The sequence below is a fragment of the Scyliorhinus torazame genome, chromosome 3 (genome assembly GCF_047496885.1).
Source record: "Scyliorhinus torazame isolate Kashiwa2021f chromosome 3, sScyTor2.1, whole genome shotgun sequence".
In the NCBI taxonomy this organism is placed as follows: domain Eukaryota; kingdom Metazoa; phylum Chordata; class Chondrichthyes; order Carcharhiniformes; family Scyliorhinidae; genus Scyliorhinus; species Scyliorhinus torazame.
Window position 1 is genome coordinate 89,380,237 of NC_092709.1, and position 17,101 is coordinate 89,397,337.

The 17,101-nt window shown below is 45.5% G+C and overlaps 1 protein-coding gene across 1 annotated transcript; it reads right to left on the reverse strand.

Annotated features, from left to right (window-relative positions):
* Positions 1-3,513: 3,513 nt before the first annotated feature.
* apela (apelin receptor early endogenous ligand) lies at positions 3,514-13,900 on the reverse strand. The gene is made up of 3 exons (XM_072495946.1): positions 13,680-13,900; positions 13,007-13,093; positions 3,514-3,599 (listed from the first exon to the last, which is right to left on the reverse strand). Exons 1-2 carry the CDS (start codon positions 13,753-13,755, stop codon positions 13,008-13,010), a joined length of 162 nt encoding a protein of 53 aa, XP_072352047.1. The 5' UTR covers positions 13,756-13,900; the 3' UTR covers positions 3,514-3,599; position 13,007.
* Positions 13,901-17,101: the final 3,201 nt, after the last annotated feature.

The window sequence follows — 17,101 nt, forward strand, 5'->3', positions numbered from 1 at the left end:
GTGCAGGGTGGGTGGATTGGCCATGCTAAATTGCCCCTTATTTGGAGAAAAAAAATGAATTGGGCACTCTAAATCTATTTAAAAGAACATCTGCCACCAATCTACATTCTTCAGTCCCTGCCTAATATTGTAATTAGCCTTCTAGAAGTTTGCACTAAGTTATGAAGTGGAAGTTTTCTTTGGCCAGGACTGAGGCATTAACTAATGCTTTGAAACTGTCAACATGTCTGCCTGAGCCTGATATACCTTTCTCTTGGTTGAAAATATCAACCATGGAAACCCTAAGGTTTCCCTCCTTGCTGTGTCCTTGGCTTGTGAAAGATAAAGTCAATAATATGCTAGAGGAAAGCATGTTGTCATTTTAAGAAACTGTTCTCCAATCCTTTTTTTAAGAGTACGCAATTCATTTTTCCAATTAAGGGGCAATTTAGTGTGGCCAATCCACCTACCCTGCACATATTTTGGGTTGTGGGGGCGAAACCCATGCAAACACGGGGAGAATGTGCAAACTCCACACGGACAGTGACCCAGAGCCGGGATCAACCCTGGGACCTCGGCGTCGTGAGGCAGCAATGCTGAACCATTGCGCCACCGTGCTGCCCAGAAATTGTTCTCCAATCCTAAATATAACAGACCCAAGTATTTATCTCTCATTACTCGTTTAAGAAAAATTGGGAAGCCGTTTTTCTACACCATTTTCGAGAGTTCAATGAGGACCCCTACCATTATTTTATTGAAAATTGGATAAATACTTGGGAATACAATTGTTGGACAATGAGGAAAAAGTAGGGACTGGGACTAATTGGACAGTTAAGAGCCAGGCACAATGGACTGACCAGCTTTTCTGCTGTATGATTCAGAATCCATGTTCCAGAAATCAAATGGATGGACAGTTTTTTTAAATTAGGTAATTTTGCAATGAACATTTGCAATAAAGTGGATGAATTAATTGCGGAAATAGATGTAGGTATTTACATAGGTATTTTATAGTCTGAATTATGGAGACATGGCTGCAGGGTGACCAGGGATGGGAATTTAACAGCCGTATCAGTATTTAGGATGGACAGACACAAAGAAAAAGGCAGTGGAGTTTCAATGGTGGCTACAGAGGAAATTAACACAATAAGTTAGGAAGGATATTCGCTGGGCAGCACGGTGGTTAGCACTGGGACTACAGCCCTGAGGACCCGGGTTCGAATCCCAGCCCTGGGTCACTGTCCATGTGAAGTTTGCGCATTCACCCCGTGTCTGCGTGGATTTCACCCCCACAACCCAAAGATGTGCTGGTTAGGTGGATTGGTCATGCTAAATTGCCCCTTAATTGGAAAAAAAAAAAATTGGATACTTTAAATTTTAAAAAAACGAAGGATATTTGTTCCAACGATGTGGAATCTCCAAAGGGCAAACAATGTCATTGGGGATTGACTCTAGACCCCAAAACTGTAGTAGTGGTGTTGGGAATGGCATTAAACAGAAAATTGGTTGGGCAGACAGGAAACAAAGAGTAGGAATAAACGGGCCTCTTTCCAAATGGCAGGCTGTGACTAGTGGGGTTCTACAGGGAACAGTGCTTGGACCCCAGCTATTCACAATATGCATTCATGATTTAGAATAGATGCAGGAACTCAATGTAATATTTCCAAATTTGCAGATGAAACAAAGCTGAGTGGGAGGGTGGGCTCTGAAGAGGATGCAGAGATGTTTGTGTGATTTGGACAAGTTGACTCAGTGGGGAAATGCATGGCAGATGCAGTATAACGTGGGTAAATGTGAGGTTATTCACTTTGGAAGGCAGATTATCTGAATGGCTAGACTGAGGAGGGGAATATGTAATGAGATCTGGGTGTCCTTGTACACTAGTCGCTGAAAGTAAGAATGCATGTGCAGTAAACAAGGCAAATGGTATGTTAATCTTCATACCAAGAGGATTTGAGTACAGGAACAGAGATATTTTGCTGCAATTATACAAGGCCTTGGTGAGACCAGACCTGGAATAATAATAATAATCTTTATTGTTACAAGTAAGCTTACATTAACACTGCAATGAAGTTACTGTGAAAAGCCCCTTGTCGCCACTTTCTGGCGCCAGTTCGGTTACACAGAGGGAGAATTCAGAATATCCAATTCACCTAACAGCACGTCTTTCGGGAGTTGTGGGAGGGAACCGGAGCACCCAGCGGAAACCCAAGCAGACACAGGGAGAACGTGCAGACTCCACACAGACAGTGACCTAAGCCGGGAATCAAATCTGGTTCCCTGGAGCTGTGAAGCAACAGTTGTGCTACTGTGAATATTGTGTGCAGTTTTGGTCTCCTTATCTATGGAAGGATGTTCTTGCTATAGAGGGAATGCAGAGAAGGTTTACCTGAATGATTCCTGGGATGGCAGGACTGAGGTATGAGGAGAAAATGAGTCGGTTAAGATTGTATTCGCTAAGTTTAGAAGAATGAGGGGGGATCTCTTTGGCAGCACAGTAGCACAGTGGTTAGCTGTTGTAATTCTGCCAACACAGTTCAGTCTTCAACAGCACGCGGAACCGACATTATAAGGATGGATGTTGTGTGATCCGAAAAATGCCAATTAATGTACTGTTGAATTTTTGGCGAAAGGTTAGATGAGTGGAGGAGGGAAATGAGATGGAGACAGAATGGAGTTATTGATGGCAAAATCCTTAACTTCTTTGATATCTGTTACAACGTATATCAGTACAATTCAATCTGACTTGCTTAAAAAATTCATTTGTAGCTACACACACTTCCTACAAAATCTTTGGCATGGTTCCATGTACATACATCATACAGTTCAGACCATTACAAAGAAAGTGTTACATTGATGTAGTGCCTTTCACAAGCTCAGGATTCCCCAAAGTTCCTTATGGAGGTGTAGAAGGCACTATATAAATGCAAGTCCTTTCTCATTGTCATATGCATCCAATGCCCTGTAATGGTACATCTGGATCTAGTGCTTGCTTCTAACTAAAAATGTTTAAAGATGATTTTCCGAGACGATGGATTCCTTATATTTGACAATTAAACTACATGTCTCAGTAACTATCCTTCCCTGATATCACACCGTCCTCCGCCCCCCCCCCCTTTTCAATCACAGTTGTTTAAATATTTCAATACCATTGAGATATAGTTCATAAAATAAGTTTATTTCACAATAACATGATGCAGTTTCCTTTAAGTAGAATGTGGTTTGCTAAACCATGTACTTTCAGGGTTAAAGTATTGAATGATGCATTTGACTGGTTGAATTATAGTGACGTGCAAACTTTAGTCATTTTTCTCTAAGGAATAGTAATGTTTATCTGGAAAGTATAGTTTTTACAAGTCCTGCCAAACACTTCTTGAAGTCAGCCATCCATATCCATGCATTTTGCATTTCCACTGGAAAATGAAAATGGTGCATTCATCCAAGTCTTCAGTGATTATGTGCTCACCAATTAAATATGCATGATCTTTCCAATCTGAGATCATTAAAGTAATCAGTTCTTTGCTCTTTCCCCCCCCCCCCCCCACCCACCCTCAAAACGTAGAGAGGATGTTGCTGTCGCAGATGGTCTAGTTCCTCCAGTCACTTCTTGTGTTTCACAAAATCTATATTTTTAGAAGAAGACAAAATTAGGATATTATAACTGATTCTATAAATTGCTGCACACCTTCACTTTGGCTCACTGGTAACTCTCAATGCCAATAAATGATAAGAGGATTTTGGCACTAAACTACATTATCCCTCAGCTACAATGTATGTTCCATACCAAATCCTCGTACAGGCCAGCTTTAATATTTAAATAATCATTGGATTATATATTCTTTTAACCAATGTCATTTTTCTCCACTGCCCTTTCTTGAGGAATTGGTTTATTTTTAAGATGTGGTTTTGACTTCCAGTGGTGGCCGAGATTTGATCGGTCGCACACGAGGTGGTTCCTGCCTGGACCATCGGTCATTTTTATAGGAATAATGGGGGATTTTGATGGATAAAGTGTGAGGAGAGTGGAAGGTGACTGTCATTCCAGATTGGAATGTCTACAGGGTATCAAACCCTGTTAAAGTCGGTGAGAGCCCTAGCCCAGGGTTGCAGGAAATTCAGCAGCAACAAAAGGAGATGTAGGGAGACTGGTCGAGTGCGACTGAGGGCAGTAGCATCTCTTCGTGGGACATTGCACCGGGTGGAGAAGCGCTTGGAGGCGCAAGAGGACAACGATCCAGGAGGTGGAAAAGACGCTGAACGACCCAGAGTGAGCATATTGTGTTGTTGGAGGCAGAGATAGTGATCCTGGGGGATGTCTTTAAGGTGCAGTGTGCGAGGGTGGATGACCAAGACAATCGGTCTTGGCGGCAAAGTCTTTGCATTGTTGGCCTGCCGGAGGGCATGGAGGGAACGAGTGCCATGGGCTATGTCGTGAACATGCTTGCGAAGTTGGTGAAGAGAGGGTTTTCAACAAGGCCCCCAGGTGGACCATACCCACAGGTCCTTGAGGCAGAAGCCAAGGGCTGGGGAGCTACCGCGGGGAGGTGATTGTGCGTTTGCACAAGTTTCAGGACAAAGAAAAGATCCTGAGGTGGGCCACATCGAGTCATGACTGCAGCTGGGAAGGCAATTAGATTGAGATATACCAGGACATTGGTGCCGACCTGGCCAAGAGACGGGCAGGATTTGATGAGGCAGCGTTTTTTCGGCACGAGGTTCAGTTTGGGGTGCTCTACCTGGTCAAAACTTTGGGTAACTTTTTAGGGCCGAGAATATAATTTATTGACCTGGAGGAGGCAAATGACTTAATTAAGGAGTACAGGTTGTGGGAGGGCTGAGTACAGAATTTTGTACTGTGTGTATCCCCGGAAGAAATCTGTGCTTTTTGTACCTTTTGTACCCTCAGTGTACCCGAACAGACGCTGGAGTGCGGCGACTGGGGGCCAGTAACTTCATTGCAGTGTTAATGTAAGCCTACTTGTGACACTAATAAAGATTATTCATATCTTGTATTTTGTGTACCTTTTCTACCTTTTGTACACTGTTGTGCCTTTTTGTACTTGTACCCTTTGTACAGTATATGATTTGCTGTATTTATGCAAATGCGGTTCTAGGGGATAATTATGTGTATGGGGCGTCTTTGGTGTCATATATTTCATTTTAACGGGAACGGGACATTGAGAGAGGTGAAGGAGGGGATGGGGTGGTGCAAGTGGAACTGGGGGGATGTCTCGGCCTCCAGATGTGAGTAGCCATGCTACCAGCAGATGATAATGAACGGAAGAAGAATGGGGGTGGGGACTGCGGTAGTTAGCCAGAGTGGGGGAAGAGGGAAGGGGGCTGGGGGGAGGGGTAGGAGTGGAGGAGGAGGAGTGGAAGTGGATTGGTGACACAGTTGGCATTTCGGTTGCACTTGGAGGAGGATGGAGGGGCGGTTATCTTGGGTGGGCCCAGTTTTGTAAAGGGGTGGAGATTTGGACAGGGGGGAGCTTTGCGAGTTTGAGGGGCTTGGAGGAGAAATTTGGGCTGGTATGGGGAAATGGCATTAGATACTTACAGATGCGGGACTTTGTACGCAGACAGGTCCCATCCTTCCCACGCCTCCCGCCAATAGGGATCCAGGACAGAAAAGTCTCTAGAGGAGAAGGAGGAGAGGGTAGAGTCTCGGATATCTACAAGGTGCTCATGAAGGGGGAAGAGTCCCAGATGGAGGAACTGAAACTCAAATGGGAGCAGGAGTTTGGCGGGGAGATGGAGGACGGGCTGTGGGCGGAAGCCCTGAGTAGGGTAAACTCAACCGCAACATGTGCCAGGCTCAGCCTGATTCAATTTAAGGTCGTTCACCGGGCCCACATGATTGTAGCTCGGATGAGCAAATTCTTTGGGGTAGAGGACAAGTGCACTAGATGCACGGGAGGACCAGCGAACCATGTTCACATGTTTTGGGCATATCCTAAGCTTAGGGGGCACTGGGAGGGATTTGGGGGGGTCATGTCCCGCGTGCTGAAAACAAGGGTGGTGATGAGTCTAGGGGTGGCAATTTTTGGGGTTTCGGAAGACCCGGGAGTCCAGGGGGAGAAAGAGGCAGATGTTCTGGCCTTTGCTTCCCTAATAGCCCGGCGGCGAATACTGCTGGCATGGAGGGACTCAAAACCCCCGAAGACCGAACTATGGCTTTCGGACATGTCAAGTTTTCTGGGTATGGAAAACATCAAGTTCGCCTTGAGGGGATCTGTACTGGGGTTCGCCCGAAGGTGGCAACCATTCATCGACTTCTTCGCGGGAGAGTGAACGTCAGCGGGGGGTGGGGGGGGGGGGAGATTAGAATAGAGTAGGAGGGATAAATAGGCAAGTAGTGTCTAGGGGAGAGGAGCGGGCATGTGCAGTATGGTTTGATTGAAGTATTGGTTTTATATTGATGTTTGCACATTTCTGTTATCTGTAACTGTTTACAATGTCAAATAATACCTCAATAAAATTGTTTGTTAAAAAAAAAGAATACGGAATACTTGGCAATCACTATCTCGGACCATGCCCCACATTGGGTGGACCTGCAAGTCGGTGGGGCGAATGACCAACGCCCGCAATGGAAGTTAGATGTAGGACTGTTGTCGGAGGAGGGGATATGTGAGAGACTGCGGAAGTGTATACAAAATTACTTGCAGGTGAACGATACAGGGGAGGTTTCAGCAGCGATCCTGTGGGAGACGCTGAAGGCAGTAGTGAGGGGGGAGCTGATCTCAATTCGGGCTCACAGGGATAGGGCGGACAGAGCAGAAATGGATAGATTGGTTCAGGAGGTTCACCGGATAAACAAGGAGCATGCAGGGTCCCCGGGGGAGGACCTACTCAGGGAGAGACGGAGACTGCAGGCGGAACTGGGGGTGCTATCCACGAGTAGGGCCGTGGAACAACTTAGGAAGGCAAGGGGAGTGGTGTATGAGCATGGGGAGAAGGCCAGCAGATTGCTAGCGCAGCAACTCAGGAAGAGGGAGGCGGCCAGGGAAATAAGTAGAATGGTGGCCGGGAAGGGTAGCAGAATGGAGGACCCGTCTGGACTGAATAAGATATTTCGGGACTTTTATAGTAAGCTTTACACTTCAGAACCCCCGGAGGAGCTGGAGGAGATGAAACGGTTCCTGGACGGACTAACCTTCCCAAAAGTAGGCGGTGGACTAGTGGACGGGCTGGGGGCCCCGATTAGAGTGGAGGAGGTACTGGGCGGCCTAAAGGCCATGCAGTCAGGGAAAGCCCCGGGACCGGATGGATACCCAGTAGAGTTTTACAAAAAGTTCTCGGAGATAGCGGGACCGGCCCTGACAAGGGTTTTTAATGAGGTGAGGGACAGAGGGACCCTGCCTCCGACGATGTCGCAAGCCACCATCTCGCTGATATTAAAGTGGGACAATGACTCGGAATGCTGCGGGTCATACAGGCCAATCTCCCTGATCAATGTGGACGCCAAGCTCCTGGCCAAGGTCCTGGCGATTAGAATTGAGAACTTCGTACCGGAGGCGATTGGGGACGACCAAACAGGGTTTGTGAAAGGCAGGCAGTTGACAGCTGACTTGAGAAGATTGCTTAATGTGATTATAATGCCCCTGACAGGCAAGGAGGTGGAGGTAATGGTGGCAATGGACGCTGAGAAGGCCTTCGACCGGGTGGAGTGGGACTATTTGTGGGAGGTACTCGAACGGTTTGGGTTCAGGGAGGGACTGGTTAATTGGGTCAGACTATTGTACCAGGCCCCAAAAGCTAGCATAAGGACGAACACGATAATGTCAGATTACTTCAGACTACATCGCGTGACCAGACAGGGATGCCCACTCTCCCCGTTGCTGTTCGCACTGGCCATAGAACCATTGGCGATTGCGCTGAGAGCTGCAAAGGGGTGGAAGGGAATGACTCGGGGGGGGGGGGGGGGGGGGGGGGGGTGGGGGGGGTGGGGGGGGGGGGGGTGGAGCACAGGGTCTCTCTCTATGCGGATGACCTGCTCCTGTACGTGTCGGACCCACTGGCCGGGATGAAAAATATACTGGAAACATTGAGGAAGTTCGGCCGGTTCTCATGGTACATATTAAATATGGCCAAGAGTGAGATGTTTGTGGTGCAGGCAAGGGGCCAGGAGAATAGACTGAAGGAGCTGCCATTTAGGCTGGTTGAGGAAAGTTTCCGGTACTTGGGGATACAGGTGGCACGAGACTGGGGCAGGTTGCATAAGTTAAATTTGACTAGAGTGGTGGAACAAATGAAGAGGGAGTTTCAGAGATGGGATGCACTCCCGATGTCACTTGCGGGGAGGGTGCAGACGGTAAAGATGACAATCCTCCCTAGATTCCTGTTCATCTTCCAGTGCCTCCCGATCTTTATCCCACGGTCCTTCTTCAAAAGGATCGGCAAAATCATCATGAGCTTTGTCTGGGAGGGAAAATCGCCGCGGGTGAGGAAGGCGGTGCTTGAAAGGAGCCGCAGCGAGGGGGGTCTGGCATTGCCGAATCTGATCAACTTCTACTGGGCGGCTAACATAGCCATGATAAGGAAGTGAATGGTGGGTACGGGTATATCTGGGAGCGGGTGGAGGCGGCTTTGTGCAGGGGCACCAGTTTGGCAGCCCTGGTCACGGCTCCCCTACCGCTTGCGCCGGCCAGGTACTCCACCAGCCCGGTAGTGGGGGCGGCCCTGCGGATTTGGGGCCAGTGGAGAAAGCATGCAGGGGAGGCGGGTGCGTCGGTCTGGGCTCCAATTTGTGATAACCATGGATTCGCCCCCGGGAACATGGATGGAGGGTTTAGAACATGGCGGCGGGCGGGGGTGAGGAGGGTGGGCAATATGTTCCTGGAGGGGAACGTTGCAAGTTTGAGGGAGTTGGAGGAGAAAGCTGGGCTGGAAAGGGGAAATGACGTTAGGTACTTACAGGTGCGGGACTTTGCACGCAGACAGGTCCCATCCTTCCCACGCCTCCCGCCAATAGGGATCCAGGACAGAATAGTCTCTAGAGGAGAAGCAGGAGAGGATAGAGTCTCGGATATTTACAAAGTCCTCATGAAGGGGGAAGAGTCCCAGATGGAGGAACTAAAACTCAAATGGGAGGAGGAGCTTGGCGGCGAGATGGAGGACGGGGTATGGGCGGAAGCGCTGAGTAGGGTAAACTCAACTGCAACATGTGCTAGGCTCAGCCTGATTCAGTTTATGGTCGTTCACCGGGCCCACATGACGGTGGCTCGGATGAGCAAATTCTTTGGGGTAGAGGACAAGTGCGCTAGATGGAGGACCAGCGAACCACGTTCACATGTTTTGGGCATGCCCTAAGCTTAGGGGGTACTGGGAGGGATTTACGGGGGTTATGTCCGGGTGCTGAAAACAAGGGTGACGATGAGTCCAGAGGTGGCAATTTTTGGGTTTTCGGAAGACCCGGGAGTCCAGGAGTTGAAAGAGGCCGATGTTCTGGCCTTTGCTTCCCTGATAGCCCAGCGTCGAACACTGCTGGCATGGAGGGACTCAAAACCCCCGAAGACCGTTTGGCTTTCGGACATGTGAAGTTTTCTGGGTATGGAAAAAATCAAGTTCGCCTTGAGGGGATCGGTATTGGGGTTCGCCCAAAGGTGGCAACCATTCATCGACTTCTTCGTGGGAGAGTGAACGTCAGCGTGGGGAGGGGGGGGGGCGGTGGACTTCTTCGTGGGAGAGTGAACGTCACCGGGGGGGGTTGGGGGGGGCCAACATGCTGACACTTGGAACGGATACACCAGGAGTAACTGAGCTACGAGAAGTCATTGCAGAAACTGGAAGCATTACGCTGGAGACAAGATGATATGGGGGACGATTTTTCTATGCTATTTAAATTATCCAAACTCTAAGAATACTTCTGACAATCATGCGCTCTACAACAAAGGGACACAAGCTCAGAAAAAGGAGGGTGGACAGACACTTTAGAATGAGTTACTTCTCACAGCATGGATAAAAATAAGGAATAGACTTTATGGGAGGACAGGGCAGGCAGACAGTATCAGCAAATTCAAAAGAGAGTTGATTGGTATTTGACAGGGAAAGCAAGAATTATGAGAAATAGAGTAATGTCTGTTAGTTTGCACACTATAGGAGCATTTTGTTGGAACACTAGCCTCTTTATGTGTCAACAATTTCTATGTTTCTTTATGTGTCTCTGATAACTGTTAAACCTGCTCAGCCCTTGGGGAGGGGTGGGGAAAAGTGGCATTCAGAGTGAGTTTAAAAGTCCTGGGGTGGAGGAAATTCTTTATAAATGGTTATTGGAGTCGTACTTTGATAAGAAAGTACGAATCAGAGCTATTTTCCCTCTTCATGGGTAATTAGCTTATTAAGAAAGAACTTCATTTAAATAGTGCCTTTCATGACCCCAAGATATCCCACAGCTTTTTACAGTCAATAAAATACTTTTGAAATTAGTCACTGCTGGACTCTAGGAAACGTTGCATACTGTAAAGTCCGACAAATAACAATGAGATAAATGAGCAGATAATCTGTTTTTAGTGATGTTGATTGAGGGATAAATATTTCAAGTCAGGGCACAAGGGAATACACCCGTGCTCGTCTTTGAAATACTGCCACAGGGCATTTCTATCCATCTAAGACGACAGACGGAGCCTTGGTTTAACGGCTCGTCCAAAAGACGTCACCACCTATAGTGCAACATTCCCTTAATACTGAATACTGAAACCTAGATTATGTGCTCTCTCTTGAGTGAGACGTAAGACCGCTGACTCAGATTTAAGAGTGGTTACACTGAGCCAAACTGACACTGACCTTTTAATTCTATTGTGAACATAAAATTCATGTTTATTATTTTGAGTTTCCTTCTCCTGCTCCATTCCACATGTTGCCTCTTTAACATGTGAATTGACTGTGCAATTTGATAAATTGAATGAACTCATTTCTGTATCATCATTTACTGCAGTCCCTTTGAGTGACTGCATGAAATGTAAACACCCATTTCAATTCATTTGATGATTCACAATATAGACCTATTTATTGAGTTTAAACGACATTATGTTTGCTGTTTGTATTGAAACAGCAAAACAATTCTGGAGGGTTAGTTGTTTAAGTGTGATGTAATTAAGTAGTTGTTATCATACTTAGCAACCGATAAGGTAGGTGATAAGATTTTTTTAAAATTTAAAGTGCCCATTTCTTTTTTTTGAATTAAGGGGCAATTTACAGTGGCCAATCTACCTACCTTACACATCTTTGGGTTGTGGAGGGCAGCATGGTGGCGCAGTGGGTTAGCCCTGCTGCCTCACAGTGCCGAGGTCCCAGGTTTGATTTGCTCTGGGTCACTGTCCATGTGGAGTTTGCACATTCTCCCTGTGTCTGTGTGGGTTTTGCCCCCACAACCCAAAAATGTGCAGGGTAGGTGGATTGGCCACACTAAATTGCCCCTTAATTGGGAAAAAATAATTGGGTGCTCTAAATTTATTTTTTTAAATCTTTGGGTGGTGGAGGTGAGACCCACACAGACAAGGGGAGAATATGCAAACTCCACACGGACAGTGACCCAGGCTCTGGGATCGAACCCATGTCCTCAGCACCGCAAGGCAGCAGTACTAACCACTGTGCCACCGATAAGGTTTTAATGTTTTAAATTGCCTAATGAATGGATGTCTCACTAATAGTGAATGTGAAGGCACTTCTACTTTACAGGAGTGCAACCAACCACAGTTGTCCTTCCATTTGCTGCATTCCTACATAATAATAATCTAATCTTAGATCCACTTAGATCCGTGAGGAAGGGCCTCAACGACTGCATGCCATCCTTCAGAAGCCTTGCGCAAACCTGGGTGACCATGGAAAGAGGTCACACAGCGTTTATTGGTATCCTCAAAGCCTTCAACTACCGTGTACATTGTAGCATATTAGTTTCCCCAACCCACATGATGGTCAAATTTTAATTTGACTGACAATTTAAGCCTGGATACTCTGCTTGTATTCATGTTGGAGGGCATTTGTAGTTTGATGACATTGGACCAGGATCATTTGATTGATTTATCTGAAACAGTGCCAACAGCTGGAAACAGACCACTGCAGAATCCTCCTGATCTCCAAAACCTTGTTCAGAAGTATTCCAGAGAAGCTGGTCATGCCATTTACACTGTGGGGATTCTGTATTATACAATGGTGCCCAGCACACATCATTGAAGAGGAAATGGGGAGCATCACGTTGGAAAAAAAATTCCCCCCCCAGTCTCATAGCCTTAATGAATCTGCTTACCTCAGCTCCACCTATCAGGAGCCAATAATAATATTATAATAATAATCTTTATTGTCACAAGTAGGCTTACATTAACACTGCAATGAAGTTACTGTGAAAAGCCCCTAGTCGCCACATTCCGGCACCTGTTTGGGTACACAGAGGGAGAATTTAGAATATCCAATTCACCTAACAGCACATCTTTTGGGACTTGTGGGAAGAAACTGGAGCACCGGGAGGAAACCCAGACACAGGGAGAACGAGCAGACTGCACACAGACAGTGACCCAAGCTGGGAATCGAACCTGGGCCCCTGGTGCTGTGAAGCAACAGTGCTACCCACTGTGCTACCGTGCTGCCCACAATAGCCCCAGTACCCCACACAATTCCTTATAAAAGGCAACTTTAAATTATTCTTAAGATGTTAGATATTCAATATTGGAAACAGGTTAGTTACTGTTCCCAATGTTCTACAGAATACATGCGTATGAGCATCAGTAGGGTGTAGGTTTACATTGGTTTGTACTTTGGGAATCAGTGATTCAGAACACTCTGCTGACAGAGTGAAAGCAACTAATGAGTCTGCTCCTTTGGGGAGATGGGAAATGATTGGAGATTGGAAAAAAAACGGTGATTAAAGACCAGAAACTCCCAAAGTGCAAATAACAAGTCAAACCATATCAACATGACAATCAGCCTCCTGAAAGTATGGAATTAGTTATTTAATACAGCACCACAATATTTCTAGTCAGGCTGTAATGTTTGTTTTCAGCTGCAATCAATTAAATGGACCTTACTCTGAACAAACCTTAAGGGAAGGGAACTCTCGAATGGAGAGGCATACATCTTCTTTGCAAGCACTTGTGCCTTTGCATTTTCCTTCTCCACCTTTTACCTGAAAGTAAGAATTGAAGAAAATTGGTGGTTTGCCATCTAACATTAAATTGAATGTGAAAAATTTACTCAGGAATGCAGTCAGTACAGAGCATTGTTAAACTTGCACTTTGAATTTTTTTAAGTTCCTTTTGTGCTAGTTTGAAGGCTTGACTTTTGCTGTTCATTCAATTAACCTCTCTCATTATTTGACGTTTTTTTCCGAGAGAGATGTTAGTTGCTTTTGAGCACTCTGGATCTGCACTAAATGTTAATGAACCTCGAGAAAATTCCATGTCTTAAAGCATAACTGGAAGAAAACCGTGCACATGGAGATTTATCAGGGTTCTTTATTTTTAATGAATCTTGTTTTGTGAAAAGTAACATATTTCTCTGCAACTTGTTAGAAAATTTGTTTTATGACACTGGTTCTTTCCTCAAACAAACCTTATTGCTTCTAATGATTTGGTCTGGGCCAAGTACAACATACCTTGCAAAACCTATTCATTATATTATACAATAACAGCTTAACAGTATCTTATACTCAGTATCAAATAGCTCACAGACTGAAAGTTCAGCTAACAAAAGGGTAGGACCCAGTCATTTACCTGCTTTCTGTCCACTGATCAGCAGAAGACTTGCACATACAACAAGAATGATCTGGAAGAGGTGCTTAAATCTCATTTTGATTGCTCCACCTGGAGAGATTGAACTGAAGCAGACAGGACACAGAATTTCTCAGCACTGGTTAAAATACAAGCCTTCACTTTGCCAACCGTATCTGGCACAAATCACGCTCTAGTGGCAAGCCCTCACTGAACAGAGCTGCTGCATTTTCTAGCAAGGTTAATGATCACATCAGGCGAGGTTATTGGTTATTAGCTGTGGTCAGGGCCTCTTTCTTTGTATGGAGTAAACGCACACCCCCTCTTTTCCATAAGCAAACAATTGAGAAGAAAGCCATGTAAATAGTAATTGTCTGAATGTGGATGGGCAAACTGGCTCCAAAACAAAAGGATGACCCTCTTTAAATGCAGCCTGCCAGGGAAGAATATGAATAAAACGTAATGCTTCTCCATTTGCAAGTGTTTGACTTTGTATTTCACATATTGATCCCATATGTAGGAAGCCCTGAGCTTAGCAGGAAGGACTCCCCCTCTCGTCCTGTGCTGTGCTGGTTGGAAGAATGTGAAAGCACATACCTAGTAATTTTGTGTTTCTAGTATTATGATGCATCTTAAGTCTCTCTTGTACTGCATGTTCTTGCATTCTGATAATCTATTTCAACAGGTTTTATGAAGCCATTTTCATATCATGCTACAACCACAGGTTTTTAACTCAGGCGTCTCCTGCTACCGGCACCAAAGATTAACATGCCAAATTAATAATGTAGCAGGGAAGTTGCGGCCAGCACAGGAGCTTACAGCTCTCACACACTCAAAAAGTGGCTTAAATACACTTTTTCATTTTACTAGGTTTCTTTCTTTGCACAATGAGCCACCTCCTCAAACCCTTGACCACTGCTCTCCTCCCCCCCGCCCTTGCCCCCACCAACGCATTTGTCTTAAACACCACGGCGTGGAATTTCCAGGTGAGTTGGCCTCATCGACCAGTGTGATTGGTATAAAATGAATGGAAATCTTGGAGAAACAATTAGATAAACAGTCATACATGTTGCTCCTCTACGTTGCACAATTAGGGAAAACCCTGTCAAAATCCTAACTCTTTATTTTCTCCATTATGAAGAATGCTTCCTTTCACTTCCACAGCTTTTTTTTAAATTAGAGTACCCAATTCTTTTTTTCCAATTAAGGAGCAATTTGGCGTGACCAATTCACCTACCCTGCACATCTTTTTGGGTTGTGGGGTAAGACCCACGAAGACACGGGGAGAATGTGCAAACTCCACACAGACAGTGACCCAGTGCCGGGATCGAACCCAGATCCTTTGCGCCGTGAGGCAGCAGTGCTACACTTCCACAGCTTTACCAATCTCTGCGCTCTCTTCAGTCCCTGAGCCCCTTATGTACATCTTTGTCACCTCCAGGTTTATCTTCCATCCCTCTCCATGCTAGCCTCCCAGACTCAATCTGTTTGGGATTCCCTGTGAAACCTCTCTGCCTCTCTCCTTTCCTAACTGCATACTTAATTGCCATTTTTTAATGCACTATATTGTTCTGGATACTATTTATTCCTCAATTAACACCATGAAAAACAGATGATCCAGTCATGATCACATTGCCATTTATAGGACATTACCATATGCAGGTTTACAACAGTGACCACACTTCATAAGTAGTTCATCAGCTGTAAAACGCTTTAAAAGGTCCTGAGGGTATGAGAGACATTATATAAGTGCAAGTCTTTTTTTCTTTTACAAAAACTCATCTGACGAAATTTTCAGACACCAATCTTCATCCCTCCCCTTCCTGGATCAGCAGCCATTTATTTCCTTAGACCTCTCATAAAGCATCTTGAGACATGTTTCGACTGAAAGTATTATGTGCAAGTTGTTGGTTTGCTGCTGTGTTTCCCAAACAAGCAAGTCTTGTACAATGTGCTGCAAGGCAAATCTAAAACTAGCACAAATCTCAAATAACATGAAAATACCTTAAGCTCTGTGGAAGCTCTTTTGTACCCGTGCTTGGGCTTGGATTCCCAGACTGAACTTTCCAGCAGCAGTTTACACGTCTTTGTTAGATGCAGTTCAATAAGAATTAACACAAAGTGCTAATGGCTCTTTCATCCGTGCCAAGCTTCTTCATTCGGGGACTCTGAATTCAACAGTAAATTGGGGTTTTTGCATTTTATACTTCCTTCATTCATCAATTTGTTAACTCTCCAGGTTTAAATGCTAAAAACAACTCTCTTGTCCCGATGGTCGAATCGTCTACGTCACTATTATCAGCATAGGGAGGTGGTTTTCTCAATGTAAACATGGAGTGGTGGTGCATTGACATCACTCTCTCACCACCTACCTCCACTTGTTGGAGGTATGGGTGGAGGAGACAAGTGAGAGGGGTTTACAGCCGAGGAAAAAAAGCCGGGGGTTATCTTTGCAATCCAGGATCATCCTGCATTAGTGAGCAGTTTTAGCAAATGAGAAGGAAATAGAGTCATCGACTTTTACGGCACAAAAAGAGGCCTTTCGGCCCATCTTGTCTGTGCTGGCCCTCGAGCATCTATCCTAATCCCATTTTCCAGCACTTGGTCCGTAGCCTCGTATGCTATGGCATTTCAAGTGCTCATCTCAATGCTTCTTAAATGCTGTGAGGGTTCCCACCTCTACTACCCTTTCAGGCAGTGAGTTCCAGATTCCCTCTGGGTGACAAAGTTTTTCCTCAAACCACCCCCACCACTTTACCTTAAATCTATACCCCATACTCAGGGGAAAAGTTCCTACCTATCTACCCTAACTATGTCCCTCATAATTTTGTCTACCTCTATCAGTCCCCCCTCAGCCTGCTCTGTCTAAGGAAAACAACCCCAGCCTAGCCAGCCTCCATCTGGACCTGATAATGGTTTATGTGGTCCAGCTCAATCTGTCAGTAAAATTCAGATGTAATCAGACCTGCAGTTTATGTAGGTCATTGAGCTCTGGGTTGATGAGTGAATAGGAACTGGTATGGATTAGGTTCAATGCAGGAGAGGTTTGGATGAGTTCTAGTTTGCAGAGGACGGAAAAGTAAGAGGCCAGCCCAGAGAGCACTGAAATATTAGAGTGTAGGGTGAGCAAAGGTATGGAAGGGTGAGCATTTAGATATTGGTCTTGGCTGATGCCCACAATGGTTAAATGCCCAGCTAATATTTACAGCCAAAGTCCACAGGTGACAATTTCAGCAAGATAAGTGGTAAAAGCAGGATGTTTCCAGTAGTTGAGGGGTCACGATCAAAGAGCCATAGATATATGAATAAATGTCAGTGATTTAAAACAGAGGGTAGGAGAAACCTCCTTATGCAGAGAGTTGTGAGATACTGGAATTCACTGGCAGATAATGTGATTCAAGGCAGAAATTATGCTACCGTTGAAG

What these genes read in the sequence shown, in the direction of transcription:
- apela (XM_072495946.1), bottom strand. Translation starts at nt 13,755, where the DNA reads ATGAGATTTAAGCACCTCTTCCAGATCATTCTTGTTGTATGTGCAAGT. An exon ending in GATCAGTGGACAGAAAGCAG is followed by an intron (nt 13,094 to 13,679) that starts GTAAATGACTGG and finishes TCTTACTTTCAG; the next exon opens with GTAAAAGGTGGAGAAGGAAA.